The sequence below is a fragment of the Microchirus variegatus genome (assembly GCF_963457635.1).
Source record: "Microchirus variegatus genome assembly, chromosome: 7".
In the NCBI taxonomy this organism is placed as follows: Eukaryota; Metazoa; Chordata; class Actinopteri; order Pleuronectiformes; family Soleidae; genus Microchirus; species Microchirus variegatus.
In genome coordinates, this window is record NC_139808.1 from 23,802,174 (window position 1) to 23,820,218 (window position 18,045).

The 18,045-nt window shown below is 40.0% G+C and overlaps 2 protein-coding genes across 4 annotated transcripts; one reads left to right on the plus strand and one right to left on the minus strand.

Annotated features, from left to right (window-relative positions):
* Window positions 1–303: 303 nt before the first annotated feature.
* Window positions 304–1,543, plus strand: h1m (linker histone H1M; the record flags this gene model as incomplete). The annotated part of the gene is made up of 4 exons (XM_083891976.1): window positions 304–513; window positions 599–707; window positions 822–853; window positions 1,262–1,543. The coding sequence occupies 4 exons, from the start codon at window positions 304–306 to the stop codon at window positions 1,541–1,543; spliced, it is 633 nt and encodes a 210-aa protein (XP_083748102.1).
* Window positions 1,544–3,998: 2,455 nt separating this feature from the next.
* Window positions 3,999–17,117, minus strand: tmcc1b (transmembrane and coiled-coil domain family 1b; the record flags this gene model as incomplete). Of its 3 annotated transcripts, XM_083892816.1 has the most annotated exons (6): window positions 3,999–4,371; window positions 4,453–4,588; window positions 4,928–5,412; window positions 6,713–7,132; window positions 8,756–8,797; window positions 16,512–17,117. In XM_083892816.1, 6 exons carry the CDS (start codon window positions 17,115–17,117, stop codon window positions 4,057–4,059), a joined length of 2,004 nt encoding a protein of 667 aa, XP_083748942.1. In that variant the 3' UTR covers window positions 3,999–4,056. The 3 variants fall into 3 exon arrangements, with proteins under 3 accessions (XP_083748942.1, XP_083748944.1, XP_083748943.1); XM_083892818.1 differs by lacking the exon at window positions 8,756–8,797 and having other exon boundaries at window positions 6,713–7,129; XM_083892817.1 differs by lacking the exon at window positions 8,756–8,797.
* Between the last annotated feature and the right edge of the window lie 928 nt (window positions 17,118–18,045).

The window sequence follows — 18,045 nt, forward strand, 5'->3', positions numbered from 1 at the left end:
TCACCCAGAATTATCCGCGATGCCTCCTAAAAAGACAGCGGTAGTGAAGACTCCTGATGAGGACGCGCCGTCCTCCAGCGAAGCTCTGGTGGATGAGAAAGGTGAGGAGGGGGTGAAAGCAGTGAAACCAGGCCTGTGCGTAAACGCATCCAGATTTAAGTGCTTTATCTAATACTTTACAGGTGTTTCCAAAACTTTTTTTTTATTCGTGATTCTTCCAAATAATACAACCGCGTTGTCTTTTTTTTTGCTCCAGATGCTGCAGCGCTGCGTAAAATTGCAACTCACCCGTCCACATCCATTATGGTGAGAGAGGCGCTCAAAGAGCTGGACTCGCGCAAAGGCGTTTCGTCCCAAGCGATTCAGAGCTACATCAAAGAAAAATACCCCTCTGTGGATCTGGTGAGGCTGAGGCACTTGGTCCGCAGAGCTCTGAAAAAGGGAATCGAGAACGGCACCCTGGTGCGCCCCGCCAACTCCAACGTCACCACAGGCGCCATAGGGAAATTCAGGGTAAGATTTCCAAGGTTCACACAGCTTCACTGAAGCGGGATACGTAAGTTGGTTAACAGACCACTTTGTCTTGTTCTGTCTTAAGCTTCCACCAAACACCAAGGAGCCAAAACCAAAAGGTGAGAACAAGGATCCGAATGCGCAAAAGGCTCCAAAAGCGGCAAAGAATGCAGACAAGAAGCCCCCAAAGTCAGGTAAGGTCACGATTTAGATTAAAGTATCACTTCTATCACAGGGATGATACTTTGTATTATGTAGAACACTGGTAAAATGTATACTAATCACATTTTAACCATCTAAATTTTAAGGTGCAACAAAGGCCAGTGCCAATTCCCAGGAGGTGAGACAATGTTTGTTAGAAATACAAGAGAATACAAAAATAAAATGCCACTTAAAGAGCCAGTATGTAACACAATATACAAGCCATAAGTATGTGCATAATTAAAATTGAACCTTTTTGGTTACCATAGACGTAGAATGTCTTTTATATGGACTTTTATAGGGCGTTGCTTCACAGAGACCAACAATTTGTTTTCTACAGTAGCCCGGTTGGACAAATAAGCCAGAGCTTGCACGTTTCAATGTCGTCTTGTCACCGATTCTTGTACACTAGAATTTAAAGTTGTGGGTTGTAGACAAATGGGATAAAACACATTTTTACTTGCAATAGTGTTGGCGAAGCGCAGAGGAATAAAGATGTTGACATGCACTGAACATCCTACCAATTAATCCTTTATATTCATTTAAGGACCCGAAGCCGCCCAAGAAATTGAAGAAAGCTGAAGAAGCTCCACCCACAAAGGTTGCCCCGGCGAAGAAGCCCAAAGCTAAAAAGGCTTCAGCAAAAGAGGACGACGAGGAGGCGTCGGATGCCCCCAAAAAGAAGGGGGCGAAGGCGACCAAGGACACGAAGGCGGGGAAGGCATCGAAGACCACTAAAGCAGATGCTGAAGCTGAGGCTCCTGAAGCTCCTGCTGCTAAAGCAACTGGGAAACGAGGGAAGAGGACCGCAGAGAAGACAACAGAATAAACGTATCGCTCTTAACTATTTTTATTTTTCTCAATAAAATCTTATCTTTTGGATTTCCTGAGGATTTTTTTTTTTTTTTTTTAATTCAACTGGTCAGCTGCTACATGTCATATATAGATTCTATTACAAATATAGTGAATTTGCAAATATGAAAATGGCAATTATGTGCATTTGCATTTTTTGTTTAAAAGTAAGTGTAAAAGGTGGATTAACGCAAGTAAAACATTAGGTTTTAAATTTTTCAGGCAGTGGCATTGATGCAGTTATGCTGCTACAGAGTTTGCATGTGGTCTGTATGCAGAACAGCGCCTTCCACAGGTCAAACCAATAATTGCAGTTTTCCAAGTTCTGCATTACATTATAATACACAGCGCGTGAAATGCTTGACATACTAAACCTAGTATGGGTTACAAATTATGATCTTTCGGACTTGGATCGTGACTTTACAGCTACCCATGTTTTTAAAACCTTAAGATTAAATCTGAATGTTAATAAAAAACATTCATATCTGGAGAAAGTTGTGGGATATTTACTGCAGCAGAACCCCCTTGAGATGATCATTTCATTCTGGTTTGGCTCTTTTTGTTATCGAGCTCCTTTAACGTTCAAATATTCAACGTCCTTTCCAACAAACCCTGTTTTAACCCAGAGAGTTCTCCACTTTCCCCAAAACTCACAGCTTTTATGGAGTCGAGCATCAACGCCTGAAGCTTGGGTGTCATGTGATGGGGGAACCGTGCAGGATGGATCTGGTCCTCAGCTGCTCTGTCCTCGTTCTTCTGAGGCCAACGCCTTTGTCTGAGGGCATGTTGCAAACAAATGTGTGTATATATATACGTGTATATACATATGTATATACACGTACGTACGTGTATATACACGTACGTACGTGTATATACACGTACGTATATATACACATGTATATATACACGTATGTATATATACACGTATGTGTATATATACGTATGTATATACGTGTATGTATATGTGTGTATATATATATATATACGTGTGTATATATACGTGTGTGTATATATACGTGTGTATATACACGTATGTATATATACACGTATGTATATATACACGTATGTTTATATACACGTATGTATATATACGTATGTATATACGTGTGTATATATACGTGTGTATATATACGTGTGTATATATACGTGTGTATATATACGTGTGTATATATACACGTATGTATATATACGTGTGTATATATACGTGTGTATATATACGTGTATATATACGTGTGTATATATACGTGTATGTATATATACGTGTATATATACGTGTATGTATATGTGTACGTGTATATATACGTGTATGTGTATATATATACGTGTATATATATACGTGTATATATACGTGTATGTATATATATACGTGTATGTATATATATGTGTATATATATACGTATGTATGTAAATAATATATACACGTATATACATATATATACACATATATAACCTACATACTGTATATATAAACGTATATACGTATAAATACACATATACATACATATACATATATATACATATATTATATTTATATATATATATATAAATATAAACATATATACATACATACATATGTAGAAAAACACTCCTTCAGTACAAACTCACCTTTTAAAACAGCAAATTTATTTTGTTTTTAAAAAATAAAAAAATCAACTAAAAAGTATTACTATTTCATTGTCACTAACGGAAACAGTACGGAAGCACTGAGTCTTTGAGCATTTTGACTGCTCTTCAAGTATGTTAATTCAATTCATAGGTTATTTTTCTCTGCAGCGGAAACAGCCGAGGACACAAACTTCACGTTATGGACAGTGATATACAGTACATCCCAGTTGGTGGCAGATCCAGTGTTTTTTGACTTCACACATCCCGAGAGAATCGAGTTAAGAGCTCGCGACCATTTCGATCCAGTGACGAGTCCGAGTCCAGAGCAAGGTGGAGTCGATGTGCAAGCACTCCGTTCTTCAGAGTCGGTCACACACAAGCAAAAAATCTGACTGAAGGCTGAATGAAGAGGGGAAAGAAACAGACCAAGAGAGAGAGTGGACTTACAAAAAGAGAATGTGGATAATTAAAATTAGCAGAACATCTCGTTACAGTTGAAGGAAAATTAAAAAGCTATCGATCAGCTGTATTTAAAAATAGCAGTGACATCAAAATCAATACCACTTGAATCAGCTCAAACGTAATAAAACATATTTTCTTCTGTGGGGAAAACAATGCAACGTTTTCCACGTGTAAACAAATTCACTCAAAGAGAGAAATCAAGTGTGCAGTTCTCTCAGACCCTCCTTCAACGATTCCCCGGTCACCCCCATCCAGTGAGTCCACAGCGCATATCCCTCCCCTTTTCTCTGGTTTACTCTTCTGAAAAAGTGATAAAGTGACAAAACTCTGTGTTTTTGAGAATAAGCAGGAGAGGAAAAGGAAGGACTGTCGAAAACCCCCTCTGTCCTTTCACCGTAAAATAATAAAACTGTACAAAACAGGTCATCTGGAGTTCAGGAGAAAGTGATGCAGATACTCGGAAATGGCCTCCCAGTGCCTCCAGAGGAAGGCGAGAAAGACGACGAGGAGCAGCGTAGAAAGCGTGCGGCTCCGCGTTTTCATTAGCGGGACGACACAGTTGGCCACCGTGGACACAAACACCAGGAGGACGGCCATCACCGCCAGCAGCACGTTGATTAGCTTCCCGAGAAGAGTCCGCGCCGTGGCGTTCTCCAAACCCTCCAGCTGCACCACCTGCTGCTGCTGCTGCTGCAGCTCCATCTTGGAAATTCGGGTCTGACATGCTTCCAGTGCCTCCTGCAGGTCAGATGCAGAACTATCAGTGAAATCTGGTTCTGATGGAAAAAAATTAATTGTGTGTACTTTAATGAAGCCTACCTGAATGTCCCGTGCTCTTTCATAAGACTGATAAGCAATCTTCTCCTCCATGCTGGCTAGTTCCTGTTTCAAGTTGAGAATTTCATTCTGGTGCAGTTCTGTCAAGTCGTTCAGTTGTTCTTCTAAGCGTTCACACCTGAAGAACAGTGGAAACGGCAGATTACAAACAGTACGAGCCATAAACGAGCCATTTTTCATGATTAAAACATGATTTCTGATTGTTTTAGCTTCTTAAATTTGAATATTTTCTTTGTTTCTTTGCTCCATAAAACAAAGAAATCATTCAAACTAAATAATTTTGGTTTGTCGACAAAACAAGACCTTAGAGAACATCGTCATTTCCAGGACTGACAAACACTGATCAACGTTTTTTAACATTTTCTGACATTGCAGGGACCAAACGATTCATCGATTAATCAAGAAAATAATCGTTAGTTGCAGCTCTTCTTGACGTATATGTAATATTTTATGCTACCTGTATCGTTCCTCTTGCAGGGCCTCCATGATCATCGTGTAGTCCCGCTGATAGTGGACTTTTAAGGTTTCAAAGGACTCCTCGAGGCGACGCTGGTTGTCCCGGAGGTCTTGAATCTCATGGAGAATAGCGTCAAACCCCGTAGCCTGGGTCAGATCGAGGGTATTACCTTTGGAGCTGGGGGGACCTCCAGGAGCTCCGGCAGTGCTATTGGCTCCCGCCGAGCCGGACGTGGCACTGGAACACTCATCGTCACTGCCGTACTTTGGACTGGACTGCAGCTGTCCTGTACCGAGGGGCCTCGCTGTCCCGGGACCGACACCTTCATCTCCCTGGGTCTCGTCCAGAGAGTCCTTCAGGCCTGCGATGTTATCAGCGCTGCCAAACTTGTTACGGATGAGGGAAGCAATTTCTCTTGGCTTGGACACCACGGCTCCTGCTGCAGAGTGAGTGGCCTGCGAGAAGCTGGACAAGCCGCCGGTCACCTGGTATCAACGAGAACATGTCAAGACAGTTTAAGGGCGCTTTTAGATCTACGGTTGGATTGCTTTGGTCTGCACCAGTCAGAAAAATGTTACAATGTAGCAAATGGACATCCGTACAGTTTGCTTTCACATATGCATAGTTCTAAAAGAACCAAAATAGACCGCAAAAACCATCGGCACCGGGACCAGACTAATTTTCAGAAAAACGCACCAATTTCATACATTAAACTATACTGTTTCGTCCCATTTAGCTTGGTTGCTTTCACACCAGAGGAACCGTACCAAAGTAGGGCAGCGGTCCGAGACAACTCCTTCAGGCAGGTCTTGGATCGCTTAGAGGTGCATTATGTAATAAATCTAAAGTAACTGGCCGTAAAATCCTCCTAATATAATATAACAAACTGAACTCACCAACAACAACAGTACAGCCAAAATATTTGCATTAAAAAAAACATTTTGCAGACTGCAAATCATGTTTATGTTTTGAAATCATGTTTTGGCATGTGGCGCCACCTACCGCCGTCTACCAATCACTGCAGTCAGTAGAGTCATCCGCTGCCGAGCAACCACGGGTTGCCAGTTACGTCAGAAAACGGAACCTAAAAGACCTCGGTATTTTGAATTTGAATGTAGTAACCATTTTTGGCCACATTCTTACATATGGCACCTTTAATTTGGTGGGCACCAAAGTACCGAGATTACATTCACACCAACGCAAACGAACCGAACCAAGGGACCAAACACGTTTGGTGCGCACCAAATGCCGTAGGTGTGAAAGCCCCCTAAGACATCTGGTTTAAAGGCAGCGACTACCCCCAATGTGCCATCAGCGTACAGCTGACGACGCACCGCTTCTCGAGTCAAATAGAAAACAAACCTCTAACTTTTGAACACAACGCACATACTGTACTGGAGAAGAGAAATGTACACGATACTACAATGATGTGTCTATAAATGCAAGGAACGTCTGCTGTTAATCACATAACTGTGTCCCAATGTGAGGACATGATGTGATTTGTTCTGTATCATTAGCCTGCCAGGCGACAACAGATTAGCCACTGGCTATAATCTGGCATGTTTACACAATGTGTTCATTAATGTGCAAATGTCCCTAAAATGAAATAAATAAAATGTTCTAGTACTTCTAAAAAGTACAATTACAGACATTTTGGTCACAGCAGATATTTCCATTCATTTAAGAATATTAGATTTACTTTTATCAGTAAGACGACATCATTTATTTTCAGTAATACTCAAATAATGGACTTTGGAGGCATCAGTGGAAAACACACGCACACACCTTAGCTCCAACATCTTTCAGCCCCTGGTGCATGTCTCGGAAAACATCTTTGGGCTGCCGGGGGATGCCGTTGTGTTCCACCTCGCGGAGCTTCCGGTGGTAGTGCTCCAGCTTGCGCTGCAGCTGCTGGATCGTCTGCGCCGACTTTTGGTTCTTCTTCTCAAACACCTGTTTGATGCGCGCACTCTGCTGTTTGTCCGCGTTGTTGGCCAGTTTCAGGTATTCGGCCACGTTGTCGTCACGCGCGGTTTGTTCGATCTTGATTTGTTCCGTGAGCTTCAGGATCTTCTGTTGCAGTTGGGCAATGGCCTGTTTAGTTCGCTGGGGGTCTGGGGTGTTATCAACTACATCATAGCCGTCTACGCTGTAGGGGAGGGCGTTGGGTGAAACTGCGGGGCCTGATCCATCGTAACGTTCCAGCTGTTTCATTAAGCAAATGGAAGAAAAGTGAATAATTGCATACATATATTAAACAATCATTAAAAATGTATCATTGCTTTCCAATCTGGAAATCATTCCCTTCCAGTATTAAAGGAGACATACCCTTTTTCTCCAAGTTAAGCTAGTTCCCTGGTGTCCTAATGAACATGTCTGTGACATGCTTTGGTCAAAATACCTTGAGGATGAAGCACCACAGCAGTTCAATCACTCTGCCAAAACAGCCCTGTTCAGAACGCTCGCTTTTGAGTGCCTGTCTCTTTAAATGCAAATGAGACACAGGAAACTACGTCAGCGTTACTGAGGCTAATGGCAGCTAACAGCAGTTAGCATTTGGAAAAGCCGTCATATATAAAATGTATCCACTGGACACGTAAATCCTCTGAGGCTGGAAGTTTATGTAGAACTCTGTGCTGCACTGTGAAACCAAGAATAGAACACTTTGCAGATTTCCGCTCTTCAGGACACTAGTGCCCTCGCCTGCACTCTCGTGTTTTTTAGGGACAAAGTGGAGCTCCGCGAGAAAACACTTTCGGGAATTTATCAGTCTGATGTCAGATTGCGTGCGGAAGTCAACATCGCGTTTCGTCACCTGTACTTAGACTGAGGTGGACCACAAAAACATGAGTGAGTCATCTTTTTTCACACTTTGCCGACTAATAAGGCCTCCAGAGTCCCAAATATAAGTAATAAAATGATTAAAAAGTTGCATAATATGTCCCCATTATAGTTCTTTTTAATAAAAATTACAATCAGATTGTATTTCTTTCTTCTTTTCTTAAAGTTAAAAGTTAATTTTCAAGACGGTGACACATAAAATAGTTTTATGTCACTACAATTTCAAGGTAGCAGGTGTGCAGCTGAAGAAAAGGTTCCCTTTTAATGTGCAGTCATCCAGTTCCAAGAGACGTAGATGTAAACATAGACTGACTTAGTTCTGAGAGAAAAGACATTTGGTTAATTCACAAGAAAAAGACAAAAAAAACAAGGCCCAATCTAAAAAGTTAACTACAATATAGTTGTAATGAAGATGTCAATATATCCAAACTAGGAATACATGCTAATTTGGTGAAAGGGTAGCTGCACCAAACTGTAGCTTGTGATCTGGTTAGTCTACTTTTCAGAGCTGTGTGCTAATTAAAGCTTGAATTTTCTTTTTGATTGTTTACAACAGTGTCATTGCCACGTTTTACTTAAAGGGACAGGTCTAATAAAAAGCACCTAATAGACAGTTAAAGACTTTCCTGTTTCTTCCTTTGTATCAGCCGTGCAAAAATGGACCTCAGCTGAGAACTGCAAATTACAAGTGATGGGTTGAAATGTTTTTACAAGATTAGCAGGATGGTGCAATGTCTGCGCTCTTCTTTCATGTCATTTCAGATATTCTTTGGGAAAAAATGCTATAATTTCACTGGTTTGAACCCTTAAGATATCGCTCACAAACTTCTATAAACATTTAGTATCACAAAAGAAAACGAAGACAAAAGGTTGAGTTTGTTTCTCCCTGTAAGCCTTATCTGACCCAAAGTGCACTCAGACAGAGAAGGCTAAATTTAGAAAGGCTTAAAGCACATAGTGACAACTACTCAATGGTAAAGCTCTGACCTTCCACCACTGACAGCTCATCTCCCCATTCATCGGTTCATCCTAGCACATCCAAACCACAGCTAACAGCCTTTTAAAACATGCTTCACTTGGTTCATTTACTTACTGACATTCCAGGCACAACTATTAGATCATAAGTCAGCTTTAGCTTTTATTTTTACTGCCACAAAGCCAACAACTTACAAATGGATTTATTTCCTTGTTGGTGCATCGTCTTTTCCTTTTATAGTTAGTTAAATGACCCCAAAACCAACAGTGCTATTTTAATCATTGAATGGCTGAATTCAGTGAAATAATTCCTATATTCTGACCTCTGACCTCAGTGAAATACATTCACGTGGTTCGCACTCTTGCCTTTACAGCAAGAAGACCCGGGCTCGAGGCCCAGTTGCATGGAGTTTGCACGTTCTCCCGGCCCTATGTCAGCTGAAGGCCACATTATACTTCTACAACTGCGTAATGCGTTATCCAACTGCGTAACTACGGAGAGCCCTCAATATGGGCTGAAATATGTGCCACCAGAAACTGAATTTGAATAGTTTATATTTGAATTGAATCGCTAAACTTGAATAATTGCATTAAAAAACTGAATTTGAATAATTTATATTTGAAATTGAATTGCTAAACTTGAATAATTGCATTAACCCTTAAACACACATAGACATCTTTTTGTGTTTTTGACTTTTTCTTTTTAGCATATCTTTTTAATTTTTTCATGCATATTGTTCAAAATTTGCTAGGTTGTGTATTTTTGGGTGCATAAAAAAATGTTCATGTGAATTTTTTTTTTAGTCCATTCTAAACAACTGTGACGAATTTGCTCACGTTAACACACCTTTGCACCAAAGTGTGCTCATTGAAAACCATTCAAATCACTATTTTTGATCCTGCTCAAATGTAAAGTAAAAAACATGAATCATCTAATTTTTTCACATCATTTGAAGCAAAAGGCTTTAAATGTGTGCTCTGACACATTTCCATCAAGATAACGTCATTTTTCTTTTTTTGGCACATGGAGAAAAAAACTGCTTTTCTGATCGAGGGCACTCCCACTAAACCCCACCCCCCCCTCTCTCCACATAAGGTCTGAGGCAGAAATTTTGTGTGGGTGTGTGAGTACATGTGTGTGGGCATGTGTGCATTTGAGTGTGCGCGTGTGCACATGCCTTTAACGTGCACAGTGCATTTACAGTGTGACACAATGCGTAAAAGTGCAGGTGGCTTTCAAGTGGCACCTTTTCCATGCCCTCCTTTCATGTAAATTTTTATTTTCAAACTTTCAAAGCACCAAAACTTCAAAGTACAGTCTCCAAAGCACCCCGACATCTAAATTGTGGGGTCCCCACAGCTTTTGAAATATCCATAATGCAGGCGATTTCCCAGCACATGAAATGTACAGCAAAAATTAGAGCCAAAACAAACCCCGATCTGTGCACCTGTGCGCCGCGCTGCAATGATCACAGGTATACAGGTGATGAGGTGTCTGTGCAGAGCTAAGCATAGCTGGACTTTGCATGTCAAACCACACACAATGAAGCATCACAGCGTCACCACGGAGGCGCTAAACATGGTCATTGAAGACGAGCGCACGGAGCGCAATGCGTTCCATCAGCTTTGGACACTGACACAGCCGATGAAGAGTACTTCCCGGGGGCTTTCCCGTGTCCCACCAACTCCACTGACTCTTCTGACTTTGGGGAAGAGGTGACACTAGCGGACCTTTTATGGAAATCCAAAAACAGAGCGATCTGGGCACCCACAAACACCCTGATGCTCCAGTTCAAGCCTCCAGACTCAGGACTAACTCCAGAACCTCCCCGCTATGCCGTGGCCATTGTTAGTGAGCTGATTGACACTTTTTATTTATTTTTCACCACGGAGATCACAAAACTTATCATGGAATGAACCAAACTGCATGGGAGAAGGACAGTGCCCGAGTGGAAGGACCTCGATAACCACCACCGTGCGGGCTTAGTTTGGACTCCTTCTGTTGGCGTCTATTGGGCAGCTGGTGCGCTGCAGAAACAAAACCAAGGACAGAGAGGGTCGTGTTGGACATGACGGAGGGGCTGGGAGGGTGACTGTGACTATTGATCATTTATTTTCCTCATTTGGGCTGGCAGAGGAGCTGCTGCGAAGAAAGATCACCATCTTTGGCACAATGTGTAAAAACTGACCAGAGCTTCCCCCTCAGCTCCCGAGGCTCCTCCATCTCTTCATTTACTCACACCCTGCTGTCCTACACTCCGAAGCAGGACAAAAATGTCCTCCTGCTCAGCAACAAACACCGGGAGCCGGAGATCAGCAATGGGAAAAAAAAAGAGGCCCAGAAGCCCCAGATCATTCTGATTATAACCTCTGCAAAGGAGAGGATACCAAGAGTGGAAGTTCTTCATTACAGCACAAAAAAAACATTTTTTTTTTATTTTATTTGGTATCTATAATGAGGTCTAATGTTGGTCTAAGAAATAAGAAAATAAAAAAACAAAAATACATATGTACACAATTTGTATAGCTAGTATTTGTATGAGCACACGTTGGTGCTATAGGTGTGTTAACTGAATATTTTATGAAATCTAACATTATAAAATAATAATAATGCAATTTTTTTTCTGCTAATCTTTCACATATACTAGGCTGCAATAATCCCAAAGAAAAGAAATCCAGTTTGCATGAATTATATTGAAAATATTTAATTTTTTGTCTTTTTTTTCATAAAATTAGGTGCATCATGACTAAACCTGGCAATTTAAGGGTAAAAAATATAAAAAATATATTAATATTTGATATGTATAGAAAGAACAGATGTTGGTCTAAAACCAAAATAAAAAATAAAAAATACAAATGTATGCATTTGTTATAGCTGTGTACTTTATGAGCACCATTTGGTGCTCTGGGTGTGTTAACGTGATTTTATGAGACAATCTGACATTACAAAGAAAATAATAATGCAAATTTTTTTATTTTTCTGCTAATCTTTCACATATACCAGGCTGCAATAATCCAAACAAAAAAAATCCAGTTTGCATGAATTATATTGAAAATATTTAATTTTTTGTCTTTTTTAGATCATAAAATTAGGTGCATCATGACTAAACCTGGCAATTTAAGGGTAAAAAATATAAAAAATATATTAATATTTGATATGTATAGAAAGAACAGATGTTGGTCTAAAACCTAAAAAAAAATACAAATGTACGCATTTGTTATAGCTGTGTACTTTATGAGCACCATTTGGTGCTCTGGGTGTGTTAACGTGATTTTATGAGACAATCTGACATTACAAAGAAAATAATAATGCAACATTTTTTATTTTTCTGCTAATCTTTCACATATACCAGGCTGCAATAATCCAAACAAAAAAAATCCAGTTTGCATGAATTATATTGAAAATATTTAATTTTTTGTCTTTTTTAGATCATAAAATGAGGTGCATCATGACTAAACCTGGCAATTTAAGGGTTAAAAACATAAAAAATATATTAATATTTGATATGCATGGAAAGAACAGATGTTGGTCTAAAACCTAAAAAAAAAAATCCAAAATATAAACGTATAATTTTTTTTATAGCTGTGTACTTTATGAGCACCATTTGGTGCTCTGGGTGTGTTAACATGATTTTATGAGACAATCTGACATAACAGAAAAAAAAAGAATGAACATTTTTTTGTTTTTCTGCTAATCTTTCACATATACCAGGCTGCAATTATCCAAACAAAAAAATTCCAGTTCGCATGAATTTTATTGAAAATAATTAATTTTTTGTGTTTTTTAGATCTTAAAATAAGGTGCATCATGACTAAATCTGTCAATTTGGTTAAAAATAAAAAATATATATTAATATTTGATATGAATGGAAAGAAGAGATGTTGGTCTAAAATCTAAAAAAAAAAAAAGGCAAAAATACAGATGTATACTATTTTTATAGCTGTGTACTTTATGAGCACCTTTGGTGTGCTAGGTGTGTTAACGTGAGTGTTTTAGGCCATCTGACATTACAAAAAAAATAATAATGCAAAAAAAAAAAAGTTTCTGCTAATCCTTCACATATACCAGGCTGCAATAATCCAAACAAAAAAATCCAGTTTGCATGAATTATATTGAAAATATTTAATTTTTTGTCTTTTTTAGATCATAAAATGAGGTGCATCATGACTAAACCTGGCAATTTAAGGGTTAAAAATATAAAAAATATATTAATATTTGATATGCATGGAAAGAACAGATGTTGGTCTAAAACCTAAAAAAAAAATCCAAAATATAAATGTATAATTTATTTTACAGCTGTGTACTTTATGAGCACCATTTGGTGCTCTGGGTGTGTTAACGTGATTTTATGAGACAATCTGACATAACAGAAAAAAAAAGAATGAACATTTTTTTTTTTTTCTGCTAATCTTTCACATATACCAGGCTGCAATTATCCAAACAAAAAAAATCCAGTTTGCATGAATTTTATTGAAAATAATTAATTTTTTGTGTTTTTTAGATCTTAAAATAAGGTGCATCATGACTAAATCTGGCAATTTGAGGGTTAAAAATAAAAAATATATATTAATATTTGATATGAATGGAAAGAAGAGATGTTGGTCTAAAATCTAAAAAAAAAAAAAAGGCAAAAATACAGATGTATACTATTTTTATAGCTGTGTACTTTATGAGCACCATTTGGTGTGCTAGGTGTGTTAACGTGAGTGTTTTAGGCCATCTGACATTACAAAAAAAATAATAATGCAAAAAAAAAATGTTTCTGCTAATCTTTCACATATACCAGGCTGCAATAATCGAAACAAAAAAATTCCAGTTTCCATGAAGTATATTGAAAATAATTCATTTTTTGTGTTTTTTAGATCATAAAATCAAAGTGCATCATGAATAAACCTGGAAATTTAAGGGTTAAAAATAAAAAATATATATTAATATTTGATATGGATGGAAAGAGGAGATGTTGGTCTAAAACCTAAAAAAAAAAAAAGGCAAAAATACAGATGTATACTATTTTTATAGCCGTGTACTTTCATGCACACCATTTGGTGCTCTGGGTGTGTTAACGTGATTTTTTTAAAGGCACGTTTAAGGGTAAAAAAACTGAATTTGAATCACATAATTTGAATATGAATTGCTAAACTTGAATAATAGCATTAAAAAACTGAATTTGAATCACATAATTTGAATTTGTATTGTTTAATTTGAATTATTGCATTGAAAAACTGAATCTGAATAGTATAATTTGAAATTGAATTATTCAAATTCAACACTTCATATCTCTTCGTATTCGGTTCTCACAATTCAGATTCAGTTCTCAAAATTCAGATTCAAATTACTGCGACATACATCCGGTTAGTTCAAGGATGAAGGAAGAGCAATCGAGCGCAGATACAGGATCTGCTGGCTTGACGTTGTTAACAGCTGCCACGAACGGCCTCCTTAACCACTGACTGTAGCTCTATCCTACCGGTAAGTTTCACTTTACGTTAGTTTGTTTACTTGACTGGGTTTGTTTATGTGCTACTGGTTAGCAGATGAGAGGCTGACAAACTCTCATCTCATCTCTCATTGCTAAGTTAACGTTAGCCTACATTTACGTTACCTTAGCTGAATCCGCAGCCGGATAGATCTGAGTTTGTCAGCCGCTCATCTGCTAACCAGTAGCACCTAAACAACTCCAGTCAAGTCAAAAAACTAACGTAAAGTGAAACTTACCGCTAGGATAGAGCTACAGCCAGTGGTTAATGAAGCCTTCGTGGCAGCTCTTGTAGTTTGAAATCAAGACGAACACATTATTAATTCATTCGTCTGTTAACCTTTCCTGCTTTATCTCCTGATGGCACACACGACAGGCCGTTTTTGCTGAAGAGAATTCGGCTTTATTAGCTGATTGCACAGTAACACTTAACACTCTCACTATCTGCCCCGGTCGGCGTCACTATTCATTCACCGGCACACATGTAAAAACTTCCGCTCACGGGCGAGCAAGCTCGCGCGCATGCACTCACTCACGCACTTGCCGTGTCCCAAAGCTGTCTGGGTTACACATTAGTGTTAAGGCACATCCCACAACACGTCTCTTCAATTGGAACAGCAGCGTAACTTCAATGTTGTACTGTTTGAATGGCGGGTGGCTGTGCTAAGCTTCATTAAGGGTCGCGGGGGTGCTGTGCCAATCTCAGCTGACATCCATCCATCCATCCATCCATTATCTACCGCTTATCCTACACCGGAGCGTCGCGGGGGTGCTGTGCCTATCTCAGCTGACATTCAAGGTTAAAACAAATAAAACATTCATACTATAGAGACTTTCAAACTATCAGGTCAAAACGTTTACATTAGAAAAGAAAGTAACGCGTCAACAACAAATCTATCGATCACACCAAATATCTAATGACGGAGCCGTCTGAGCCAGCGGATCGTTTCAACAGGGCAGTCAGAGATAAGGCTGCTCTGTGCCGGGCACTGCACACACCGAGCGTCCGCTGAGGCGGAGCCGATCACCTCCTACAAAGTCGCTGCCAAACTATAAATACATCACATCTTAATACACAAACCACATTTTTGAATTCCAAATCACTAATTTCTCGCCTCAAATGATCATAAAACCGCGTTCTGGGACACAGAAAAATATTTATTTCAGGTTTGTTTTCTCTGCTGCTGTGTTCTGGCGAAATCCAAAGCGATTATCCTGTATCTGCGCTCGATTGCTCTTCCTTCATCCTTGAACTAACCGGATGCATGTCGCAGTAATTTGAATCTGAATTTTGAGAACCGAATACGAAGAGATATGGAGTGTTGAATTTGAATAATTCATTTTCTAATTATACTATTCAGATTCAGTTTTTCAATGCAATAATTCAAATTAAACAATACAAATTCAAATTATGTGATTCAAATTCAGTTTTTTAATGCTATTATTCAAGTTTAGCAATTCAAATTCAAATTATGTGATTCAAATTCAGTTTTTTAATGCAATTATTCAAGTTTAGCAATTCAATTTCAAATATAAATGATTCAAATTCAGTTTTTTAATGCTATTATTCAAGTTTAGCAATTCAAATTCAAATTATGTGATTCAAATTCAGTTTTTTAATGCAATTATTCAAGTTTAGCAATTCAATTTCAAATATAAATGATTCAAATTCAGTTTTTTAATGCAATTATTCAAGTTTAGCGATTCAAATCCAGTTTCTGGTGGCACATATTCCAGCCCATACCTCAAGCCCTCAAACTTCTTCATCGTGGTGCCGGATACGCACTGCAATTTCCTGCCCGATCTATACTTTTCAAACAAAAATGGAGACGTGAAAGATATGTCCCTAAGGTGGTATGTACGTCCACTAAATGTACCGAGACTGATGGCAGGCGAAGCCAAAGAAACCCACTTCAGGTACTTCCGATTGTCTGCTGGCAAATTTGATGAACTTCTACGCCCTGTGCTACCTCATATTAATCATCAGGGCTCCCACTGCATGCCCGCTGATGCCGCCCAAAGACTGGTTGAGGACCAATTGTAGGCCTTGCCGTCTCCGTCGTCCCTTGACGGAGTGACGGACACTTCAAAAGATTTTGAGCTGCCGGACACGACGGAGAGGCTCTCCGGCAACGTAGAGGGGTCTCTGTAACCGACGCAGAGCACTTTGCGCAGGAGTATAAACTGGGCCTGAGATAGGCACAGCCCCCCCCCACGACAAGGGATAAAGCAGTAGATAATCGATGGATTACTCAGCTAGGGCAACACAGTTGGTGCACTCAAAAACTCACCTTGTCGGGCTCCTCAGTGGAGTGGTAACCAGAGGTCAGCAGCATGTCAACTAAGGCTGGACTGCTGGGAGTGTCCGTCGTCGAGGATGAGCGTGGGCGTCCAGCCTGCAGCAGGGCCTCGTGGGTACTGCGCCTGTGGATCTGGGGGCTACCTTTCTGCGGGGGATCCCCGACACCCCCCGCCTTGCTGCGGCGGCTCTGCAGGCTGGTGCCTCGTTTCATCATTGGCGGTGCACTTCGGATCTGCTGCAGAACACGGCTCAGAGCTGCAGGAGGGGCGGAAGCGGCAGGGTTGTCAGAGTCCACTGGGAGGGCCGCGGATGCAGGAGCGTCCCCTACTTCTGACCCTACATCAGTGGGTTCGGAGGAAGGGGCGCCTGTGCAGGATGAGGCGGAGTCATGAGGGGAAACGGAGGAGCGTCGGCGCTGTGGCTGGAAGAATTGCTTCAGACCATGGCCCAACGCTCCCATGTTCTCCAGGGCATTACGAGGGATTTTGGACAAGCCATGCTCCGACTCCGACGCCCTCCTGCCGTACTCCAGCTCCGTACGGCCTCCATTGTCTGGCTCCTCTGGACTCACCGGTTCACTACTACCCTGATCCATCAGAGACCTCCAGTTTCACAGTGAGGTTCTACTTGGGGGCGCAGGAAATAGCTATGCCCCGTAGACACCACCCCCCTCTGATAGGCTGGTTGAGAGCCGGAAAGCAGAGGGGACGGTGCTCAGTTGGGCCTTTTGAGTGGACATGCATCTGTGGCGTGGCTCAATGTCATGCTTGTCTACCACAAAAGGAAAATAAAATGGATTACGACATGCAGCAGTGAGTGATGAACATAAAAAAAGCAGCAACAGAATATAGACCACCACCAAGCAACATAAACTGGGTCGACACAGACAGGCTCCCTTTTGTTCAGCTTGATTTAAAGGTTTCTTGATAAGGTTGTAAAAACGTCATCTTTTGCAACCAGAGCAGGACTGGGATTCATTTTCTTTTACTTCAAAACAGCAAGGTATGTCAGTGAGTGCCAACCCAGTGATGGAAAAAACAAAGTATACAAAACTAAAAAAGCTTTCAAGAACAGTTTCTGAAATGCTGAAATTTGCTAGGTTTTTTTTTCATATTTGATACTTTGGGCTGTTTATTCAGAGCATTCAAGCCCAGCTGTAGTTGAATAATTACATTTCAGAAAGTATCATAAAAAATAATTAAAATCAACAAAACAGAGTGATTGCATAATGCTAATAAAAAGACTACAAAGTGAAAAATGTAAATAAAAATGTAAATGGACAGTGATTGTTATGTCATTCTCCAAAGGTGTTTGATGATCCAGAGCGCTCCACTCCATTTTATTACGAGGACATAGAGACTTATATAGAGCTCTTATATATACGATATCTTACATAAAACACTTTTTGGTTTACCTACATGTTACAAGTCTGTAAAGAAGAAGAAAACAAGAGGGAATGTGAAAATGGGGGGAAGGTTTCTTACCATCGGCCCTGCCTGTCCTCTTCTGACTCACAACACAGG